This window comes from Mya arenaria, chromosome 2, assembly GCF_026914265.1.
Source record: "Mya arenaria isolate MELC-2E11 chromosome 2, ASM2691426v1".
In the NCBI taxonomy this organism is placed as follows: Eukaryota; Metazoa; Mollusca; class Bivalvia; order Myida; family Myidae; genus Mya; species Mya arenaria.
The window spans coordinates 55596775-55621895 of NC_069123.1; the positions used below are offsets into that span (position 1 = coordinate 55596775).

Genomic DNA, 25121 nt, shown 5'->3' on the forward strand with positions numbered 1-25121 from the left:
CAAAGCGCAACTAGAAACTTTAAAAGATCATGGTTCGTTGATCAGCAACGCATCGCATATTTTAAAACGAACCTGTACATTTAATGTTGTCGGCCAACCTTGTCAGTTTACTTGTTTATATTTAACTCGATTCACTAGGACATGTCAGGTATAGATCGATCAATTTTTCACCTAGTTCGCCCCGTTGTTGTAGCCCGTAAATGTGGAAATCGGATGGTACTAGGTGAATAATTGATCAATGCAGAAATTGCCGATCTTCTATATTGTCTACTTAAGTGATTGGTGTCAGACACAATCTTCCTTCTGTGTATGTGAGGTAGACCTCATCTTAAACATATCAGCGTCTAAAAATGTCAAGCTTTGAAAATTAGTTCAAGGGACATAATAATGTTGGTTCATACCTCAAAACATATGTACTATTATGGTCCACCATACTAGGGTATGGTCCACCATACGAGATTGTCCTTATGTTTCCTCTTCCTCGACATTTTATACATGAACATGACCGTGAATTGAAAAACAACAACATACGAGTACGTAAACTACACTGGTAGTTATCAAATACGTCGTGAATGTATGTATGTATTTCTTTAGACCTTGCGATCAAGGATAACCCGTGAAAGTGCAAGCACTTATTTCCAACGGGGTCCTTTGTTTTTGCTGAAGGACAGCACGCTGAAGAGACAGTGGTGGGATACAAGGAAGTCCGGGTGCGAGACCCTAGCTCTCTGTAAAGCACCGATACACGGGGTACAACTTTCCTGGGTTAAACCAGTACTGAGTACACCACTTTTCCAAGCACTACCCTTTAAATGCCAAGCGCCAGGCAAGGGAGCTACTTGTACCAACTTTTAACGTCTTTTGGTATGACGCGGCCAGGGATCGAACCCACGACCTCCCGCTCCGTAGGCGGACGCTTATCCACTAGGCCACGGAGACGGTCAAATGGATTTGCAAAGAAAAGTCCGACCTTATTAAAGTTCAAGCTATATTGTTATTGTAGCATTTCCCCAAATTCCGACTATAGTGTAAGCATTGAGAACACATATCATTTCTGCATGGAACGGTTGGCCATCATTATAAAAAAGTATGACTGGCTATTTTACCTAATAATACATTTATGAGGGCTTACTTCGATCAGAAATCGGGGAAGTTGCAGTGCCAAATAAATTAGTTAAATCGACTCATGAAATTTAAAAATTCTTTGCAACATTTGATTTTTTTATACATTTATAGCTACTAATGTTAGTATCAGGTCCGTATTTCCCTTCTGCACAATTAATGATTATTTTGTGGATGGACTTATAAACCATGACTTTTGGCAAGGGCATACTAATCTATTGTCAGAAATAGCATTTAATTTCCAAAAGTCTGTAGGCCAACTGTGTATACGTTTAAGAAACCTGACGGCCAGTCGCTCCGCTCCCTTTTAAAATCAGTGGTAGGTTACAAATATACGAAGAAATAATCTTTACGTCGGAAACATAAATTAGGTATGATATTTATATTCAGGTTATTTGTAATTTGTTGACGTTCGCTGATATCGCGTTATTTTTGGCAAATTGCAACTTTATGATCACATTTGTCCTTTAACAAGTTGTTTGCGCAAAAAAACATTTTTAGAGTTAATATTCTTTACCGCTGAATACTATAGGGTAGCGTTATATAGGCACGAGCTTTGCCGAATAACTACGTCACATCCGGATTGAAAACTGTTGACATTTCAATACACTTATTCCTGTCTACGCCTGTCAAAAGTATTTGCTAGGGATTGCAAAGCATCTGCAACCATGTCGGGAAGAGGTGGAAAGAAAAAGGCAAAGGTTTTGTCAAAATCTGCACGGTCCGGTGTGCTATTTCCAGTAGCGAGAATGCAAAGATACCTGAAGAGAGATACACATCATTTTCGAATTGGTTCAGGTGCTCCTGTTTACATGGCAGCGGTTATCGAGTATTTGACAGGTAGCAAGGTTTGAAGTCTTGTAATATTTTGTGCAATTTATAAAGTTTTGTTTTATATCATTGACAGCTCTGATCAGCTATTAAAAAAAATCAGTGATTTCTAAAAAAAAAATGCTGACCTTGCAATAATGTGTACGAAACTTATGCACCAGTCAATTGTAACCACAGCCTCCCCCAGGTCCGAAGAATAGGGAGGACTTTGACTTTCAGTCAAGCCAACCCCGTACTGCAGGGAAGAACAGATGGTAAAATCCCAGCCAAATGCCCCCACACCCCAGGGACCCTAAGTAAGGCCCATTCCCCGCTATATTTAAAGCAAAGACAAAACCACCGCATTCACAGGCACTGCGGGCGACCCCTTAGTCCGGGGGTATACTGGGGACAACGGGGGGAAATGGTCTGTGTTTTTACCTTCCAGGTGGCCCCGCAGTGTCAAGTGAATGCGGTGGTTTTGTTTTTGCGCTGTAATAATAGTGGGGAATGGGCCTTACCTAGAATGTCCCCAGGTTGTGGGGGCATTTGGCAGGGATTTTACCAGCAGTTTGTCCCCGCAGGGCGGAGATTTTACCTGGGATTGGCTGGACTGAAAGTCAGAGTCCCGCTATTCCCCTGACCTGGGATGCCATGGTCACAATTGACTGGTTATTATGAAGAAACAAAACTTACCAAAATGCTTCGATAATAATTGAAAAGGTTGCAGTTTTCAGCTGTTGGTTTCTGAACCATAATGGTTGACAATTCAGGTGATTTGATAGGGTCCCACTATTTGTTTTTTTCTCCAGATATGATTTTTAGTGTTCCAGGGATGCACATTGGTAATGGGAGTTCTTAAGCTAAAGTTTTGGGGGGTGAAGCAGGAGTGTTTCAGATTTTCTTTTGTTTCTTTTATAATATCTTTATGATTGTTCTTCTATAAAAAGAATGAAGTTGGTTCACATTTTATTTATTAAAAGTTGTTGTCATGATATAATATGTACATGTATATGTTTCTCTTTTAAACAGCTGAGATTCTTGAGTTAGCTGGTAATGCTGCTCGTGACAACAAGAAAACACGAGTTACACCTAGACATATTCTTCTTGCTGTGGCTAATGATGAAGAACTCCACCAGGTTTGTTTTATATATGAATGCCAAAGATGTTTGGTAATAAAAAAATATTTCTTTGGAGATTTTTGGTCAAAAATGTAATTTTTAATAAATCAATATATCAACAGTTGAACTTTTTATAATATATTTTTGTATGTAATCAATGGTGAAGCAAGTTCATGTTCACTGACTATTATGATTTTCAGCTCCTGAAACATGTGACCATAGCCTCAGGTGGTGTTATACCAAGAATTCATCCCGAGCTTCTTGTCCGTAAGAAAGGTGGAAAAGTTGTTCCCCTGATCAAACCCGCCCTCAAAGCTACATCTACACCATCCCCCAAAACCAGCACTTTAATCAAGCCCAAGGGAAAGGCAGCATTAGCAGCAGCTGTCAAGACAAAGCCAGCAGCCTCTAAAAAGCCTGCTCAGAAAAAAACTGCTAAGGCAAAAGCAGTAAGTAATTACAATTTAAAAGTAAATATACCTTTAAAGCTAAGCTTTTTTCAGGATTGGTAAAAACGAATATAGTTACAGTCAAAACTCGTTATGTTGAAGTCGTCGGGCAAATATTTTGAGATAATGAACATAAGACATATCCTGTATCCGAAATACAAAAATTATATCACCAAACCAAACACATTTGAGACTGAAACATGTCTAATATTAACATCTGCAATTGAATCGGTCTTTTAACATATTTCCATCATAAAAACAGAAATTTTATTATTTTTGAAAAAAAAAATGGACTTGGACTGTTTAGTGAAATGGAAGTGTTTTCAATGAGTGTTATAATGCCTAAATGCAGGCTTATGATTTATTCAAATATAAGACACTAAATTTTTCATTGAAGACATTGAATAAACTGATGGTATATGTTATGTATGATACTGAAAATATATTGTAAGTTTGTCTTTCAGATAGCTGATGGCACAGATGGTGGCTCTCCAGTAGGGAAGGGCACTGTTGCTGGTGGCTTCACCATCTTGTCAGAGAGGAAACTCTTCCTCGGACAAAAGGTACAAGGTTGAAGAAATAGTTATACAATCAAACCTGTATTTAGTGGCCACCTTTGGGAAAAGGTCAAAGTGGCTTCTTAGGACAGGTGGCCACTTAGTCCAATTTCGTTCTTAAAAAAATGAATACAAATCGTAACCCGTTACATTCCTTCAAGTGACAAAGAAAACCGTGAATTTGTCGCAATCTGATAATTAACTTCGTATTTTATATTGTTTATTCAAGTTTCTTCATTAATCGTGTCGTTTCTCCATGAGTTAACGTGCATGGCAATCGTTTGATGTTATATGCATTTTCATTGGATGACGGAAATATCTGAAGCCGTCATTCTTTCTTAATATTCAGTATGCAATAAAAGCTGAGTATTGAAAAAAATTATCACCAGAAGTGTCAATGACAAGGGATAAGTGGCCACTAATAAGTGTTTATATGGCTTAAGGCATCAAAAATAAGTGAATGCCGCCGTGTTAGACAATTGGTCACTTAATGCATGAACTTTATATTGTAAAAATGTAGAGGGGAATTTGGAGTGGCCCGATAAGGTATGTGGTCTTTTAAAGCAGGTGACCATTCAGCCAGGTTTGACTGTATTGCTTTAAACCATTTCCAGTGTTTATATTTTTCAATTGTGTTTTAAAACATAGATTGTTACAAATCTTTTACCAAAACCATTTTTTTGTCAATCACTGAAAGAAAATTAACGAGCATGGCCTTTGCCAAATATATGCATTACACAAAGTGTTTTGAGCATAGAAGACTAGTTTAAAAGCCATACATTATAATAGTGTTGTGCCGATGATCGACTATAATCGACAATTGATCGGAAAGGCCTACGTCGACGACAATCGATAGTGAAATTTGAACACTCGATTATAGAAACAAGGGACATAACCGCTACCAACTAATTTACTTATTTCTGGTTAATGCTAGTTTATGTTGAAATGTTAAGGTGTTACTGTGTTAAGTTATGTACTTATATTCTTATCAAGTCAATAAGTCACTACAGTACCTTATTACAAATTTTCTTTGTAATTTAACTGCTAAAGGATTGGTTCTCAAGTTCTCATGTTTGTGGTTTAAAAATGAATTTTAAAACATGTTACCGTTAACTTCTATATATATAACCATGTAAGAATTTAGTTTTCTCAGTTTTCTGAAAGAAATTGTTCCTGTAAAACAGAAACTGTTCTTGTAAAACACATAGAATATTGAACTGCTTGTTATACTTGTTACTGACTAATTATTAACAAGAAATTGTTATCTTTCTTTGTGTTTATTTTACACATGTATACAATATTAAATGTAAGACAATAATTAGAGCCTGTGGTCTGATGTTCTGTAATAGTAACTTGTAAACATTAAAAGATTTTTGCTTTCTGAACAAAAAATGTAATTTATATAAAGAAATCTGCAAACAATATTGTAAGAGAACAATGGTGCTTAAAATGCACTGTATCTGTTTGCCTTAAATATGATGAGGAAAGATAATCAAATAATAATTAAATCGATTAATAATCGATCATTGATCGGTTTCATAAACTGATTATCAATAGTAATTTTTTTGCTTGCTGAGTAAATGAAAAGAAAACACACAAACAGAGGAGTGTTGGTACTGGTATTTGCCCTGTGACACTCTCCTTTAATCTGATATTTTAACAACAAAAGAACATTTATGTAATTAGCCAGTACAAGCGTAGTCAAATATGTGTTTTTGTCATATATTTAAAGTGTTCACATACGCTGTTGTTTGCAGTTAACAGTCCTGCAGGGTGACATTGTGAAGGTTACAGCTGATGCCATCGTTCATCCCACAAGCAGCAACTTCTACATGGGTGGTGAAGTGGGTAAGGTTAAACTTCAATGTTATTCTATTTAAGTTGTTTCTATTATGGTTTTTCAAAAGAGGAAACCTAAACAGTGATTATGTGCAGAACTCATAACAAAAATAGTTTACTGTATGTCTATAGCCATAGTGATGCACTACAAAAGTTGATTACGGTAACTATATGAAAGTCCGACAAAGTGGTTAAATAGAAAAAGTAAATCAAGACTATCAGTTTAATCAAGACTATCAGTTCATATTTACTACTGAATTGTATGTCAGGGTCTGCACTAAAGAAAGCTGGTGGGAATGAGTTCCAGGACGAGATCAAGGCTCTACAGTCATCTCACGGCAGCCTTGATGTCTCTGAAGGTACGATATGCTCACATGTCGCTGGTTGGGTAGGTCCGGAGTGTTTTCATTTCATTTAGATATGGTTCAACTTTTGTAAAAGTATATATAAGGCTATAAGAATGTTTAAATGATTTAAATATGTTTGAATTACTTTATTGACTGTTCACATTAATAGGATAGACTAAGCCATGTAATTGAAGACTGATAATGAATAAGTTACAAATATATAAACTGTTTTTTAAGGATTTTAAATATTTACTGTTGTGTCAATATGATTCAAAGCCATTACTAGGCCAAAAATTTGGCCTAGTGTGTCTCTGTAAGTACCCGTACATTTTATGAATAGTATATATAGAAATGTTTTCTTTTTATAAAATGTCCCAAGAATACTTTTAATAAATATTTCAGCTGCCATATGTCCTGGAAAAAATTTTGCAGCTAAGTTTGTAATCCATGTAAACAGCCCGGGCTGGGGATCTACCAATTGTCAGCAGGCGCTTGACACAGCTGTTAAAAATGTTCTTAAACTGGCAGAGGAGAAAAATCTCAAGTCTGTAGCCCTGCCATCTATAAGCAGTGGGAAGTAAGTGTAGATGTGAAGGTGATTGGTACATATATACAGATAATGGCCAGCAGTGCATTTTCAAAGAAATGCACTTTTAGCCTGTGTACACATTTTATACCAAGTCATACTATAGATAACATGTATAGTGTGTTTTGGTAAGCATGAACATTTTTCATGCTGTCTTTAGGCTTCCAATTTCGATGAAAAGTGCTGCTGGCTATTCAGTTACATCATCATCTTTTTCTTGAAGGCATATCTCATAATCATCTCCCTCCTTGCTTTATTTCATGTGATCAGTGGCAATCTGTCCTGGGCGTAATTTCCTCCCAGCCAAGTATGTGATACACTGTAATAGTCCACAGTGGAGTGCTACGAACCCACAAGAGCTTTTAGATAAGACTGTGAAAAATATACTGACATTAGCAGACAAGCATGACCTTAGGAGCGTAGCTCTTCCATCTATTGGAAGTGGCCGGTAGGTGCTGGTTCTCTCAGATCTTTAGTTAAATGCAGCATGTTCATTCACCTGAAACAAATGGATATAATCATGGTTGTCAATATTTGAAAATGTGCATTAACTTACCTGTAATCAGTGACATTATAATAAGTAAGGGCTCTGATTTTTCTGAAAATTAATTATTTTACTAAACAGCCTTCCCCTGACAACGATTCTGCTGCCTATGCTTTATAAAATCATTGAAACCCTGCTGCCTTGCACTTTTCCATCATAAGCATGCTGTCTCATGTTTGATTTTGTATCTATGCTGGATCAGTGAATGTCATGTGACGTATGTAAACCTCTAGTTATTTTTCATACAATCTATCAGATTTCTGTGTATGATATTGAAGTTAATTGATGTGCTTTATATATAAAATTGATATTATTATACACTATTGACAACATATAGCATACACATGTACATTATTCACTTTAAATCACTTATTTAAAGAGACTTAGGGTATTCATCTGACCATATTAATACTTAGCAATGAGCGTATCATTATGCGTGTCTATTAGCTTATGATATTGGGTTATTGGGTACTGTATGATTTCAGTGCTGGTTTCCCCAAACAGACTGCAGCCCAGCTCATCCTGCGATCCATTAGCAACTATTTCTCTGGCAGCATGGCGAGTTCTATCAAACAGGTATACTTCGTCCTCTATGACGTTGAGAGCGTTACTGTATACACAACAGAGCTACAACGCCTCGATGCATGAACATACTCAATGTCATTCGATTCATCTCACAGATTACAGTCCTTTCTCCCCGTGTATTGCTCTACCCGTCACTTCACCATCTCAGTAGCTTGTCAGATTTGTGTTAGATACTCTTGCACAATGTGTTTAGTTGATAAATAATGACAGAGACAGATACAGGTATATTTATGATAACAAGATGTTGATAGATGCTATCTGTATTGTTAAAGTGTATCTTGGTTTTGTTTTGAGATGTTGTGATAGACAATGGTTACATTGTGTTTGTTAACAGTATCTATTGTTGTTATAGTCAATCTGTGATCAGTTAAGTTTATGAACATTTCTGTGGTGTTTTGATAGCTGGTGCAATCTTATTTAAAAATATTTCTTTAAACATCAGATTTTTATCACGGCTGATACTATCATTATTAACACTCGATTGGCAAATAAGCCCTTATAGGTAACACTAGTCTTATAATTTTATTTTTTGTTTGGTTTGTGTATCAGGGAATATGAGAGTCTCATGACCTTGAGTTACTTAATCTTCTTAAATTTATATTTATCAGAAATTTACTAGAGATATTAATGTCAGAAATACATTTGAAAAACATTTTGGTATTTAACTCAAAAGGGTAATGAAAATATATCAATATTTAACCCATATATCAATTATGGACCCATATGTATAATAAAATATCATTGCATTTCAAATGTTATTTTTTTTGCACATCATAATTATACCAAAAGAACATTGATATAGTGAAGGAATATAGTCTTCATCCATTTCCCTTTTTAACCAAAATCATTTCCACTGACCATGATGTGGCTGTCCCCTATTGATATGGAATTATGCATCATGTTGCTGAAGATCTCACAATCATGTATACACAAGGGCTGCAGGTTACAATGCAATGTCGTCATTATAGATTTATGTCTTATTTCCAACACGTCATTGTCTAGCAATACATGTGTATCATTCTTTAGAATATTTAATCCTTTAAATTGTTCAATTCTTTACAATAATCCACTAAATGACTCTGTATATCTACATAAAAGAATACAGAAAATCATTTTCTGTTTTGTATGAACAAAAAGTTACCAAATACAGGCCTAGCGGCAGTTTTATCTAGCAGTTACATTTATATTTTTACACACTCAATAAAATTCAGGCAACAGTTCCTAGAAATATCTTCAGTGTAACCAATATAAGTGTCATGTTCTATTTTTAATAGCCAAATAACTTGCTTAAACTTGATTTTTTAAACCAAAACACAATCAATCATGATTATCTTTAACACACCACGGGCATTTATGTTTAAAAGTCTCTTTAAATAGGAAAATTTATACCAAAACAAAATTTTATTTCAAAACAAATATAGTGAGCCCTAGCCCGGTTCTGTTATAGGGACTCCAGATTGTCAAAGAAATTGGGGCCAGCTTTCAATGCAGTACAGATACATTTAAACACCGTTAATCCAAACACTGTGTTTTTGCAATTATCACTTTTTATTTTTTGGTCCCAATTTATTTCTTCTTTGCTTAATTAAAATTCATATCAGTAAACCGAAATCGCTATTTCAAAATTAGCATTATTACGAAGTCGAAATTAGGGTCCGGATTCGGTATATCACACCTATTTTTTTCAATCCATTTTTCAAACTTGGTCATCTCATAGATTTCACACAATACTTCGATAACATGCAGTTATTGGCTCGATGTGATAATGAAGCACAATTAGCACTTGTTAAAGAATGACATCGAGCACGCATATGTAAGAAGCATCAATGTCAGATCATGAGCGATTTATTTTGGGCAGCGTAGTTTTTATGAAATGGCTGTTTTACACATTCTGTATTTTATTTAAAATGTCGTTATCAACAAATTTGGTGGCCACATTACTCAATTAACCCTCTGCTTAACAATCCGGAAGAGTGCATGGACCCCATGGGAAATCTGGATTGGTAACTGCAATGTTACAGATGCATGCATGCATGTGCTGTCATGTATTTTGCATGCGTAATATCTTATTTAATTAAAATGTATAATAAGAAATTATTTGTCATTTATTAAACAAGAATTCAACAAACATGTATACTGAATGATCACCTGGACAAAATGCAACATGTTGGTAAGGTGTAGCCGACATTGCAATCTTTTCGTCACTAATAATATGCGAAATCTGTCAGTCACTAAAATGTTAATTCAAAATATTGCTAATACAAACTTAAAATCTGAGTCCTGACAACATTGGATTAACGGTATTTAAATGTAATGTACATATGATGGAACTTGTTATATTTTTCATATATTTTATGAATATTCCTGCAGTATTCTTAATTGATTATAATATATATACATGTAGTGTGTTTACATCCACTTTAGATTACCCGGTAATATGCCTATTTTGGTATAATTTATATTAAGTATCTGTTTTAGAATTGTGTTGTTTTAAGATTTACTCAGTATGCTGTAGATTATTTACATTTTACATGTTTTGTAGAACTGCAATATTCAAAACATAAAGAGGCGTTTCAAAACACTACGTGTACAGGAACTTTTACACATAGCTACAAATGTATACATGTTGCAGTTGAGTTTAAAAGTCATTATACTTGTATAATGCACACCTACCCAGTAGCGCACAAACAGTAGTATACACATACATATACCTGTAAAATACATCTCTACTTCAAACATTCTACTGGAAGCATAAGGGTTCACATAAGTCTCTTACAGTTTAATTTATCACGCTACTGATTTATTTTTATCAGAACTTATGATCAAATTCCTTTACTCCATTAGTTTATGCTTATGTTTGGACAGACTACACTATGTAGTTAATTAAGCTTGTTGAATTGTATTGAATAGTTATTACACAACTTTTTAAGTGTTTTAATGTATTATACAACTTTTAGAATGTTTAAATATGCTAATTTGTTTTTTAGAAGCTGTTGTTTGTATGTATTCTGCCCTCACTTTTAAGTTGTTGTGATGATACTCATGTTATTTTACAAGCATAATCTAAGTGGCATTTACATATTAAGGTTAGGTTTATTATGCCTTCATTGTAGGATCTTTTTAAAGGCCATGTAACAATAGCATACATGCCATATCCCCTGGCAAGGAGAAATATCCCTTAGAATTTCAATCAATCCCCCAGTCTCCTGACGGGGAAATCATCCCCCCGAATTATGTTTTTGTTTGTGTGTGATTGGGAAAAATGTTGGCTAGATTGTTGTGTTCAATACATGACTTACAGCATATATGCTCAACACAGCGCTTTTATGATGATTAATATATGATATATGAAAATCCCCCTAGTTGAGGGCAAGATGCCCTGGTTTTCTGAGTGAAGTCCCCTGGTAAGTGTTTTAAAAATGGCAGATATTAGCTAGTTTATTAGACATGCTAAAAATTCCGTTTTTCCTGAACAAAATCCCTTGGGAAGGTCTTAAGAGAGATATATATGTGTGTATGCAATATTGTAAGATCATTGTACAGCTAAGTACATGGTTAATGTCAAAAATTAAGATGAGGCCAATCACTTTTATCTGGTATGTGTTTGCTCGCTATGATTTTAAGTATTTATTATTGAATAGTCAAACTTAGTGCATTTTTAAGAAAAACTATCCTTTTTTTCAGACAAAATGGTATCATTTTCTCACTTACTTCTGTAGTATTTAAAACTTATTAATACTTTTTATATTTGTATTTGATAAGTTTATACTGCTTATACTAATTGCTTGTGTTTTGTGTGTGTGTGCTTATTAAGAACTAGAGGATATGAGAGACTTATCTCCAGTGTAGAGCTTGTAATGATATTAGAACTACAAATAACTAATACAAACCAATTATGAACACATTTTATTTTCGATCAAAATCTGCTTTAGTTCATTTCATGTGTATTTTGCATTATTCTACAAAATTTCATATTTTCAATTATGTACATTTCGACCATATGTACATGTACTTACATTCATCTTACTGCCATTTTAAGTGAGTTTTAGACATTCTCGTTTTCTTAGAAATAAACATGAAAGATAATATGTCTTGCTTGATCATTTTGAAAAATTCCTTTTGGTCCCAAGATGATGAACTTTGCATAGACGAGAATTTCAAAAGATCATGCTACCCATGTATATTTGGTGTTTCTCTTCCTGAAATGGGCCCCATTCACAAACGTTGCTCATTCATAAAGCATCTGAGTGACAATTTTCAACTAAGTAGAAAATTGCCTTTATTCTAAGTTGAACTTAAAGACAACTAATAAAGTTTGTACACCAAAAATATGCAAATAAGCAAGAACATGGTGTATACAATATATGCATATGAATAACTAATGAAAAGTAGAGAGTATGACAAATAATCATGGTAAAAAATTACAAATTTCCACCAAGTTGAAAATGAGTACAGCTACTAATTTTAAACAATGTGTGGATATACAGCGGAGGGAAATTGGAATAGTAGACAATTTCAACTACCATGGTTTTGTATTAAGTAGTGGTTGCTCATTTTGAAATAGCACCAAGCTGGAAAAGCGATGAAATCCATGTTTGGGTTGAGAAACAGAAAGGAATGCACATACAATTAAACATATTAATCAATTTGCTTGACTCTTATGCAACACCATGTTCACATGAAGTAACTTAACACTACTCTTCAAGTTTAATCTGTGCTGATGTTTATGGTAAAATGGGATGATTCTTGCTTGTAATTGACAAAGCTGTTTATTAAGACCAACTATTAGTTCAACCTAAGAAGCAGAGAAAGAATTAACAGTTACTAGAATGATGAATATTTAATCATTTGATATAATTTGCCTTTACAATTTTATTGAATGATGGCCTTTTAAATTCCTTTCCATACCTGCAGGTGTATTTTGCATCTACTTTACATTAGGAAATGTTATTTCATACTATATGCACTTAGTTTTTTATGCCCCCGAAGGTGTGCATATTAAAATCGCACCGTCCGTCCGTCCGGCTCTGTAACTTTCCCTTGTATGAACAGATTTTAAAATAACTTGCCACATGTGTTTCACATACCAAGACGGCGTGTGGCGTGCAAGACTCGTGTCCCTACCTCAAAGGTCAAGGTCACACTTAGTGTTTATTCACAATGGAGTGCTGCATATAAGGACATAGAGTATAGGTTGTCGTGTCCGGGCTGTAACGTTCTCTTGTATGGACAGATTTTAAAATAAATTGCCACATGTGTACCACATACCAAGACGACGTGTTGCGTGCAAGACCCGTGTCCCTACCTCAAAGGTCAAGGTCACACTTAGTGTTTATTCACAATGGAGTGCTGCATATAAGGACACAGAGTATAGGTTGTCGTGTCCGGGCTGTAACTTTCCCTTGTATGGACAGATTTTAAAATAACTTGCCACATGTGTTTCACATACCAAGACGACGTGTCTCGTGCAAGACCCGTGTCCCTACCTCAAAGGTCAAGGTCACACTTAGTGTTTATTCACAATGGAGTGCTGCATATTAGGACATAGAGTATAGGTTGTCATGTCCGGGCTGTAACTTTCTCTTGTATGGACAGATTTTAAAGACGAGTCGTGTGCAAGACCTGTGTCCCTGCCTCAAAGGTCAAGGTCACACATAGTGTTTATTCACAATGGAGTGCTGCATATAAGGACATAGAGTATAGGTTGTCGTGTACGAGCTGTAACTTTCTCTTGTATGGAAAGATTTTAAAATAACTTGCCACATGTGTTCGGCATACCAAGACGACGTGTCGCGTGCAAGACCCGTGTCCCTACCTCAAAGGTCAAGGTCACACTTAGTGTTTATTCACAATGGAGTGCTGCATATAAGGACATAGAGTATAGGTTATCGTGTCCGGGCTGTAACTTTCTCTTGTATGGACAGATTTTAAAATAACTTGCCCCCACATACCAAGACGACGTGTTGCGTGCAAGACCCGTGTCCCTGCCTCAAAGGTCAAGGTCACACTTAGTGTTTATTCACAATGGAGTGCTGCATATAAGGACATAGAGTATAGGTTGTCGTGTCCGGGCTGTAACTTTCCATTGTATGGAAAGATTTTAAAATAACTTTCCACATGTGTTCCACATACCAAGACGACGTGTCGCGTGCAAGACCCGTGTCCCTGCCTCAAAGGTCAAAGTCCCACTTAGTGTTTATTCACAATGGAGTGCTGCATATAAGGACATAGAGTATAGGTTGTCGTGTCCGAGCTGTTACTGTCCCTTGTATGGACAGATTTTAAAATCACTTGCTACATGTGTTCCACATACGAAGACGACGTGTCGTGTGCAAGACCAATGTCCCTACCTCTAAGGTGAAAGATACACTAAGTGTTTATTCACAAGGGAATTCTGAATATAAGGACATAACAGTGTAGGTTGTCAAGTATGGGTGGTATTTTTTTATGTTCAGAGGCAATTTAAAAAAACTTGCCATATGTATTTGACACGTAAAGGCAAGATCAACTTTTCATGTACTGAACTTGTTCGTAGGTCAATGTCACATTCGAGGGCCAAGAACCCCCTTTATCGCTCACCTGATTGAAGACCAACATGTTACAGCTTGTTTAAGTAGTAAGTGGTTCACGAGTAATTTTATCCTTGATAAGGAGGTTGGTCTTTTAAAAGAGAAATTAATAGTGTTCCAAAGGAAGTCAAACCATTGTCAGCTGGTTGTTCCTACGGAGAAACAGAACCGAAGGCAATGGAAGCAAAAGTGCTAAGAAAGTCATTGGTTGCTCAGGTTTGAAAAAATTGCAAAGGTTGTCATTTGTAACTAAGGAAGTCATTGGTTACTAAGGAATTCATTGGTTGCTAAGGAATTATTGGTTGCTATGGATGTAGGTAGTTGCTAAAGGAGCAAGTGGTTGCTTAAAAAGTGTTCACCAAGTAAGTGAATGGTAGCCAATGAGGTCATTGGTTGCTGAGTAAGTGAGTAGTTGCTTAGCAAATCATTGATTGCTAAATAAGTAAGTAGTTGATAAGGAAGTCATTGGTGGCAAAGGAAATCAGTGGTTGCTAAGGATGATGTTGGTGGCTAAGGAAAAAAGTTGCTGCTAAGGATTTATTTGTTGCTAATAGAATCATTGGTTGCTAAGTAACTAGATGGTTGATAAGGGAGTCATTGGTTGCTGAGGCAGTCATTATTGCCTAGGCTGCCATTGGGTTCTTTGGGTGAAGGTAGTAATTACCCGATGTGAGGCTGCACATCACATATCAAGGGTCTGGGCCTTGTGATTTCAGAGAAGATTTTACAATACAAGTATATACCAATACCTAGGACTTCTTGGGAGGGGCAAGTTTTTACCCCAGGTTCATAATTTTAACAATCTTGGTAAGCTACATACCAAATATAAAGGGTCTGCACCTTGCAAGTTCCGAGAAAAAGATTTTCAAAGAATTTACTAGACAAGTAAATTGAAAACTTTAAACCCCTGGGGCACGACCAGTTTTTACCCTAGGGCACGACAAGTTTTTACCCCAGAGGCATAATTTGAACAATTAAGATGCATAACCACTACATAATGCTACCATCCAAATATCAAAGGTCTAAGATTTTCAAAGAAAGATTTTGCCTGATAAACCAACTGACTCTTCCAAAGGGAGTTGTCTTTCTTACTAGTGCAACTTATAACAAATACATGTACAATTATGTTATAAAGGGAAAGTGAAAACTAGCCCCGCCCCCATTTCTGCAGTTTCAATTAAACCAAAATGGTTTGAAGGAATCTGATAAAAGGCCACCTTAGGAACATTATTTTAATTGTTTTGAAATCTGGCCAGTGGATTCTGAGGAAAAGCTTTTTTAAGTTTTCCATACAGTTATATAGTAAAAACTAGCCTCACCCCCTGTCAGCAAGGTTTTGAACATACAATATTGGCTTGGAGGAATTTGACCAGAGAATATTTCTGTGAAAATATTTTGAAATCTTGCCAGTAGTTTCTGAGTTTTCCTTTTTCCTATCAGAATAGCTCACCCTCATGCACCAGTCAATTGTAACCACGGCCCCAGGTCCATGGGTATACCAGGGATGGCAGGGGAAATGGGCTGTGTTCTTACCTTCCAGGTGGCCCCACAGTGCCAAGTGAAAGCAAGGTTTTGTTTTTGAGTTTAGTTCAGGAAGTCCAATATTTTTTGTATTGAATAACCACAAACATGATACTCTATTTACATTAGTGATACTAATTTCAAAATTTACATAATATGTCGCTAAAAAGCACATGATATTCATTTTTTGTGTCTCCAAGTTAATACGCAAGTTATATATAAAAATAATTAAGCTATAAAATGACATTATTTTCTGATGGTGAGGTCATTAATAGTATAATGCAAGTTGTGACTTATGAAACTTGTGTTCTAGTTTCATTTTGGACCAAATAGAACTACTATTAATATTTACTGTGAGAAATGATGATATAAAACATTTTACGACCAACACAATCCATTATCATCATGTGTTCAAATGTTTGATAAGCTATTTTATTGCTCAGACAATCATTTATATATAGAAGAAAAGTAAAGTACAACACACCTGTTTTTTTATAACTTTTTTAATAGTTAACCCATACTTTATCACAGAAAATATATATTTATAAACATGGTGCAAAGCCTCCTTAAAAAGCTTCTCAAATCAGTAATTACATGTTAATTAAATGATACATGCAGTTTTACATAACAATCTCTCCTCTGTTTAAAACATGGGTGTTTGCTTTAATGGCACTATGAAATTGTAAAAATTACGAAACATAAATATTTACAAAATACATCATTATTTAACATGATTGGTAATTACAGTTAAAGTACATGTTCAAAATATATTGGGTCTTTCAAAATAACACTTAACTTCAGACTAAATGAACATGTACGGACAAACCACTGTTAACTTCTACAGTAATAAGCAGACAGCCACAAAAAGGTATGAGCAGGTTGTCGACTAATCATTTAAATGCCAAAGGTGCTCAACAAAAAAGATACCATATTTCATCAACCAAGATTTCATAATGCTTAACATAATATAAGATTACATAAACTGTGTCTCAATCACACATGTACATTTTGTACATAAATGTCCCCCACTCCCAAAACTGCAATGATTCTTTCTTGCAAAAATAACAATGCTCAAAAAATGGTGTTCAAGGAACTAATTGATGTCAATCACACAATCCATTGCACTGCCCTCAAATGAAACTGCTGGTCCCTGTATGTTACACCATAACAACACTAAGCTCATCTCCTCTCCAAAGCCTTGAACTTGGCCTCTGAAATAGAAGATAGGCACAGTTTGAGAATGTTTCTCTTTAGATAATTTTATAATTATTTCTATCAGTTGTAACATAAAACAATTTATTTCACAACATCTTTGAACGTTTTTATTCCATAGAAATAATTGTTCAAACTCTTATGAATTAGTTCTGCAAAGCATACAGCAGGTATTAGCACAGCTTAATAGTGTGCATACTCATGTTTCTTAAATACTGAACAACATTGAGAAGATACATTTAGGCCTACGTTAAAAGCACCCAGATGAGCCAGAGAAATGTAAAAAAATGATATCCTCAACACACTGATTTCAGGTGAGGTGTTTGTACGTTTTGGAGAACTTCAGATAAATAGCTCTTAACCCTAACAAAGATGGAAGTATGCAATGTAATGTTAACTACATAAAATAACTAAAATTGCTTTATCTAAAACACTGGGGTAGGATGATTAGCAATACTGCCAGTTCATGAACCTACTGTGCACCAGTCAATTGTAACCATGGCCCCCTTGGACCGGGGAATAGCGGGGACTAGCTCGGTCCAGCCAAGCGTGGGTAAAATCCCTGCTCTGCGATTACGAGCTGCTGGTAAAATCCCTACCAAATAAATCTTTTGAGAGGTTACCTAAGCGTTTGGAGTAGGCATCAAGCCTGTATGCTGCCTGTTCCAGGGAGTTAACGCTGTCCTCCACATGATCAATCTGCTCAAGGAATGGTAGCAGATTCTCATCTGAAACACACAAACAAAACTGTATAGGCTTCACTCCAATTGGCATTTGAACAAGGTTTAATGCCCAAAGTTAATAGAGTATTACAATTATATATGTGTTTTTATTCTTAATGGCATTAACAAAATAATCTAAAAAGTATGGAGAAAGATAAAAACATTATCATTATGGACGTTTGAAGCCAGAGTATGTCTGAAAAATAATGCAACAAAACCAGGTTTTTTATATGGCCAATTATAAAATATAGCCAATTCATTTCTTGTACGAGTTTGAAAAAAAAGCAGCAATCTTTCTCTTTACTTTTATGAAAAAAGAGACATAACTGAAAATTAAGTGAAGTTAAGTATCTTATGTGTCTAGTTTCACTGTAACCTTTATAAAGTTTAATGACATTGACCTTGACTCCACCCCCCTAAAAAGCAATCCCAAGCCATTTCTTCACATAAGCTACATCACACCAAATTTTCATTGACCATCAATCCTGAATAAAGTTATGGCTTGGAAAGCACTTTTCTATTTTAAAAAACCTTGACCTTGACCACACCCCTTCACAAAACCAAGGTAGCTCTTTACTTAGGCTACCTACACATCAAGTTTCATCACTATTCATAAGTCTGAACTGAATTTATTGGACAGAAACCATTTGTCCATTTAAAGTTACAGTGGCCTTGACCCTACCCAACATCAAAAGGAATCCCCATGCTAGCTAATCACATAAGCAACATACACATTCTTTCTATACATGGGCTAAAACCATTTGTCTATTTCTAGTAACTTTTACCTTGAACCATCCCTGACAAAAGCAATCACAAGCTCGCTCTTCATATAAGCAATATATACACCAAGTTTATTCACTAACCATCAATCCTAACTGAAGTAATTGGTAAGAAACCATTTTCTATTTTAAGTTACCTTGACCCCCTTTAAAAGCTTACTCTTCATATAAGCTACCTACACACCAGGTTTCCTCACTATCCATCAATTTTAAATAAAGTAATGGTGAGAAAACTATTTTACTGTTTTTATACATTGACCTTGACCACACTATCCCTCAATCCTGACCTTACTAAATATATTGGACAAAAACCAAGGTTACCGTAAATGCCAGTGTGTCCGCATGCCCACCTGCCTGCCCAACAACTTTCTTCATTTAAAATAATATGGTTCTCATTGAAAACCTGGTTAAAAATAGCTCTCCACATTGTTTGATCAATGTCAGTTTGCATACATTTAAAAGAAGTTGTATGCAAACTTGCACAAGCGTACATGTATATCCTACCAGGTACTATTAAAACCTGCTTGATTTCCTTTCAGTAATATGCATCACACATATATTCACATTTGCACAATATATGCACCACCCCAAAAAATGAAGACTCTCACATTTCTCATTAAGTTCTTGCAATGCTCCACCAATTTCACCAGCTGTGTTCTTCATCTCAGAATACTTGGACACTGTTACTTTATTCATTGTTTCTAACAGCTTGTAATCTTCAATCGTCCCTGAAAATTATCATTTTTTTTATAGGTAATGAAAGAAACATGTCAAACCAGAATGCTAAAAACACTATCCACACTGCAATAGTGCAAGTCAAATAGTACAATGTAGAACAAAATAAAAAATACATATAAATTAGAATGCATGAAATATGCAAGTAGAACATTCTTTGAAATAATGTTAATCAAAAAATTTCATATTCAACTTCCAACCATTTACCAGTTACACCGAAAATATAAACAATATTTTTGTAGAGTCAGCTCCCAAAGTGTTACCATACTTTCAGTTATTCTGATAACTTACCATCTAACTCTCCTTTAAGGTATTCAGATGTTTTCTTGAATGTCTCACGACACAGTTCAACAATATCCGGTGGTGCAGAGTCACGAACATCTCGCTTCTGCTCACCTGAATATAGTACAGTTTAAGGTTAAGCATTCATTGGGAATAGAATAAAGGCAGATTTATCTTTTTCTCTCACTGGATAGGCAATTCGGTTCAATTTGCTTTGCTTTAAAGACCACTCTGGCAACCCCCATTTCAGCTATGCCAGATGTCTAAGGTGCCACTTTCTTTATCTTTTATTTTACTATATACTTTAATTACAAATTTTCAATTTTTCATTACACTGCATAATACATATATATATATATAAACGAGAGTAAATAATGATTACAAAATGAAATAAATAATCAAAAACAGAGATGACTTTTAAGGATATACTTTTTTCAACCCGTCATAAAATTAATATGCATCATGAAGTCAGTAAACAAGTTTGCATGAGCTGTTTGGTGAAATGTGTACAATACTGTATTTTCTATGTCAACTTTACAGTAAATTGAAAGCTTATGAAATGCAAGAAAGAGAGAAAAACATGTTTCCCATCCAGTTTGGAAAACTTCTTTACTGGCTTTATAATGCCAAACTTCCAGATGTTTGTCAACACACATAGATAGTACCAAATAGAATATGACAAGAATGGCCAATTAAAATTGCATCCTAACAAAATTACTTTGAACTTTTCAGTTTCAACTGTCTGTTGTTTACATTTTTCATCCAAATTTTTTTAACACTATTCCCATTTTTTTCAAATGAAGTTTTCTGACAGTTCTACTGTTATGGTTATGCACCAGTCAATTGTAACCATGGCTCCCCCCAGGTCCAGGGAATAGCGGGGACTTTGACTTTTGATCCAGCCCTGGTAAAATATCCGCCCTGCGGAAATGAACTGCTGGTAAAATCCCCTCCAAATGCCCCCCCCCACCCCAGGGACCCTAGGTGAGGTCCATTCCCCGCTATTTTTGACACAAAGACAAAACCACCGCATGCATCCGGCACTGCGGGGCCACCTGAAAGATAAAACCACGGCCCATTTCCCAGGTAAACACCGTGACCGGGGGGGAACGTGGCTGCAATTGACTGGTTGACTGGTACATTAACAATCAAATTTTTACCGGAAGTGACGCGAAATAGAAGTACTTTTATGGGGGCAGTCGATAACAGGTTGTGGTCGAAAATAGGTTGTGTCGGGGAAAACAATGTGAAATTTTGGTTATATTTAGGGTTTTGTGGTAGATGATTGTTTCCAAAAAAATCAAGGAGGGTGTGTGGCCATAGTCAAAGCTACTGCCGCCTGTGATTTTTCAAAATATCCTCGAAAGACCATGATTCGCGGTATTAAGATCATATATCAATTTGCAATACTCTCATTGATTATGTTATATGCTTTCAGGTACCTGTTCTGTTCGGGGTTCTGTTTTCTTCTTCCGCCATTTTTTGCCGCTGCAATCAAAGAAAAATTAAATCATAAAAACATATAACATAATCAATGAGAGTATTGCAAATTGATATATGATCTTAATGAAAACATTTGACAATAGAAATGAAGTTTGAGGGTTTTGATGTGTTTTGTAGATAGCATTGTATAGAATATTGATATGTCAATGTTTTAAGCGACCTTCGTCAAACTGAAAGTAGAAAATGCACTGTCAGTGTCAGAGTGACTCTCGCTCAATTGCCTAATTCACTCGATTTATCGATTGAAAATGGCATCTTACTTCGATGAACACGACTGTGAACCTCTTCGTGATGGAGAACAACCAGATCACTTGTTACATATGGCCAGGTTACAGTTTATACTATTCAGCCAACTTGCCAGTGTTAGATCTGTCAAATATCATGATTTATATCAGATATCTCAGGTGATTATACCTGGGACCAAAAACATTTAATCCAACTACCAGATTATACTTAACATATTGCCTATTTTTATGTAAACAGTACCTGACACAAGGAGTGTGTATCGGATGAGTGGCAATGGGTGGACGTTTAAACACCCACAAATGTTGAAATTCTTAATGATTAAACTTAGTACTAAATGATAGCTTATCTGCAATTTCATTGGCTGTAAATGTAGGTTGTATTCTACTGGTAATATGTGAATACAAAAGGTAATTTTGTGTAGACCTTGGAAATAACTTTAAAAAAAAAAATAACAAGGTGTTAACAAACTATTATTTTATAGGTCATCCTCGGCACCCCAGCATATCATAAACTATGTGATATCATACAAGTTATGATACTCTGGGGTGCCGAGGATGTTTATAGGTATGTCTTTCTTATTTACACTTTTTTTATAATAACATCTCTGAAATACATTTGTAATCGAGAGTTGCCTGGAAAAAATATGTCATGTAAACTAGATTGAACTTTATAACTTTAAAGAAGCTTTTGTTAATATTAAATTTCAGACTGCTGCTTGATAGTGGATTAGCTGCTGAATGGGACCTTGAATATGGAAGGTAAGTTATGCTATACTGATTTTCATCAAAACTTATGTCGCAAATACATGACAAAAATAGCATGTCAACATATATACATACTTACAATGTAACACAGATAAACATATAAAACCCCATTCATTTAATTATATAAATATATAAAAAAAAGTAAAAAAAGTATGTGTTATGTATAATCAATATTATATGACACCTTTATATAAAAGTAGTGGCCTTACTGAAACAATGTTATTCATTTATGTCATTTTGCATATAATTTTCAAATAATTTCTTCATAATCTGCATAATGTTTTTTAATCAATAATATATTTCATATTTATGTGTTTTATACGCACATTACTTTAAAGAAATCACCTTAAACAGTTAAATAAGTTTTCATAGATTGTTGTTACATGATATTCAAGTAAATCCCCAATACCTTTCAGAGTGTTTGGAGATGGCAAGGTCCCACCAGCATCTAAAAAGGTTGTGGAGGAGTTGCCAACACGTATCGTCACCCCATCAGAGGCAGGTAAGGCAGCATACCCGTACATGTAACTACATGTAGTTGTGTTAGTGGAAAAGTTGGTGTATTTCACGAGTTTGACATAGTGATACCAAATTTTAAATTATGCTGTTTTTGATAGTTGATGTTTTTTTTGCCAGTATTTCAAATTAGACTTTTGGAAGAACAAGCATAATTCTCATAGAAGTGCTTGACATACAAAATGGCCAATCAAATAAAATTACACAATGGGTGATAGGAAGATACTGCGAGGGGTGAAAGGTAAAAGGTTCTATCTTCTTCTTTATTTAATGTCACTTAGAACCTTTTTCACATTCACAAAAAAATATATAAAAAGGGGAAGAAATTCTTGGTGAATACATGTATTTCACTGTTTCTGAATGTGTTTAAAACTATGTTCTCCACTATGAAATTCCTACTATTTGATTTCTTGCCGTAAATGCCAGTCATGTTTTCCAGCCGAGGAGAAAAAGTGTCCGGTGTGTATCGGGTTGTTTGATGAGGAGGATGAGGTCAAGGAGCTGCCGTGCGGCCACCGCTTCCACTCCCCCTGTATTCTCCCCTGGCTTCAAAAGGTAAGATGAACAGCACTCTTGTTTGGACAAGAAGTCTTTGTATTGCCATAGCCTCTGTTTCAGGCGGGTCTGTGTATAATATAACTTTTAACATAAACCTGTGATACATATGTTCACATTTACAAGACACATATGACTGTTATGGAACTAGAATTGGAGCTCTAAAGAAAGTGATCCGAGTTATTCCCCATGGTAGACTTAGAAATGGACATGAACGTTACTGTGAGTTGTTATGTAAATATGTTGACTTTTGTCATACCTTTGTTTCGGCTAACTTGTATTTCTCGACTGTTTCCAAATATTGTATCAATTATATTTGGTTTTTAATAGTGTTCAGCTTAATATACCAGGAACATTACTTTTTGATAATATGATGGTGGACAAGCAAGGTGAATTGGAGTTTTAATAATTCATTTTTAAGTTACACACCATGTTATTATGGGTGAAGGTAATGCATTTGCCCATTTAAAGACAATTTCAAACTACTTGTTTCTGTATGAAGGTGAATTCTTGTCCTCTGTGTCGACATGAGCTGCCGACAGACGATCCAGACTACGAGAACTTCAAAAAACAGAAGGTAAGTCGAGTCAGTATTATCATCAATGTAATTGCAACATGGACAAATGAAGCATCCGTTACAAACTAGTACTACATCTTATTGGAAATGTCCATTGTATCTGTTATGCTTAATATGTATACCTGTACAGTTGATAGTTATCATTTAATTGTAATTTCAGGCACGTGCAAAACAGCGGGAATTTGAGCTAGACAATCTTCACAACTCCATGTTTGGATGAGGAACATACATGCACATATACATACATTATATACATACACTTTATAGTTATAAATAAATTTCTCAGGTTACTACCTGTACAACTGTGACATATAACGCTTGTACCGTGGATGCATAGATATTACAGTACTCGCAATGTTCACCCGCCCGTCTTTACTGGAATACATTAATACATTTTTTTAGCGTTTATTTTGTCCGTTTAATCGGATTTGAATCAAACTGTACTGAATTGTAAAGCAGTATTTGAAGATGGTTCCTATATGGCAGTCAAGCTGTCATGTCAACTGTCTACGTCATCCTTGTGGCCAATGAAAGCTGATACCGGTTTCAGAGTACTAACTTGTTCACTATGTACAAGTCAAAATTAAACACTTGTCTCAGCTCCTTCGTTGTCTTTTTCATATTTCACTCTTCCCAGAATCTTGCAGCTGCATGGGAAAATGTGTCACGCATATATTAATATAAATGTGTAATCTCAACCCAAAGGTCATATCGAGGTCACACTTTAAGGTTATAGAAGCTTATTGGGATTCAATAGTAGTATTTGCGTATCTACTGTAACTGTATACAAATTGAAAACAAATCAGATTAAAAACCGCAATGTTGTACAGCATCACTTGAACGGATGTGACGCAAAGCATGTATGCCCTCACATCAAAGGTCACATTCGCAGCTCCTCGGCCATTTTTATCGAAAACAACCTCGGATGTATGCCGGTACATCAGTTGAAGTAGTTCGTAAATTTTTGAATTATATCATTAATTAAATGTATTGTTTTAGAGTTGTATTTATTGATCTAAGTTTACATTGATTGTCAGTGAAGTGAATTATTGTAAACAAAATTAATATTCCCACGAGTAAAGTCATAAAGTTTAACTGCTTAATAAAATTACTACGCGATCTACTTGCAGCGGACTTAAACGTTCCACTTTTTGAGTATGTAAACCGTCCAAATACATCC

At 35.3% G+C, this 25121-nt stretch overlaps 3 protein-coding genes across 4 annotated transcripts; 2 read left to right on the plus strand and 1 right to left on the minus strand.

Moving 5' to 3' along the window:
• The first annotated feature begins 1706 nt into the window (after nucleotides 1-1706).
• LOC128209809 (core histone macro-H2A.1-like) lies at nucleotides 1707-12040 on the plus strand. Of its 2 annotated transcripts, none has more exons than XM_052914043.1 (8): nucleotides 1707-1962; nucleotides 2965-3071; nucleotides 3254-3502; nucleotides 3967-4065; nucleotides 5817-5907; nucleotides 6168-6257; nucleotides 6648-6822; nucleotides 7861-12040. In XM_052914043.1, exons 1-8 carry the CDS (start codon nucleotides 1791-1793, stop codon nucleotides 8021-8023), a joined length of 1146 nt encoding a protein of 381 aa, XP_052770003.1. In that variant the 5' UTR covers nucleotides 1707-1790; the 3' UTR covers nucleotides 8024-12040. The 2 variants fall into 2 exon arrangements, with proteins under 2 accessions (XP_052770003.1, XP_052769994.1); XM_052914034.1 differs by lacking the exon at nucleotides 6648-6822 and adding an exon at nucleotides 7102-7279.
• A 4500-nt stretch (nucleotides 12041-16540) lies between these two features.
• Nucleotides 16541-21284, minus strand: LOC128218171 (biogenesis of lysosome-related organelles complex 1 subunit 2-like). Its single transcript, XM_052925749.1, has 5 exons — nucleotides 21223-21284; nucleotides 19790-19894; nucleotides 19372-19491; nucleotides 17886-17990; nucleotides 16541-17261 (listed from the first exon to the last, which is right to left on the minus strand). Exons 1-5 carry the CDS (start codon nucleotides 21257-21259, stop codon nucleotides 17230-17232), a joined length of 399 nt encoding a protein of 132 aa, XP_052781709.1. The 5' UTR covers nucleotides 21260-21284; the 3' UTR covers nucleotides 16541-17229.
• A 164-nt stretch (nucleotides 21285-21448) lies between these two features.
• Nucleotides 21449-24541, plus strand: LOC128217871 (E3 ubiquitin-protein ligase RNF181-like). Its single transcript, XM_052925312.1, has 6 exons — nucleotides 21449-21611; nucleotides 22237-22287; nucleotides 22710-22795; nucleotides 23249-23364; nucleotides 23867-23941; nucleotides 24102-24541. Exons 1-6 carry the CDS (start codon nucleotides 21532-21534, stop codon nucleotides 24159-24161), a joined length of 468 nt encoding a protein of 155 aa, XP_052781272.1. The 5' UTR covers nucleotides 21449-21531; the 3' UTR covers nucleotides 24162-24541.
• The last annotated feature ends 580 nt before the right edge of the window (nucleotides 24542-25121 follow it).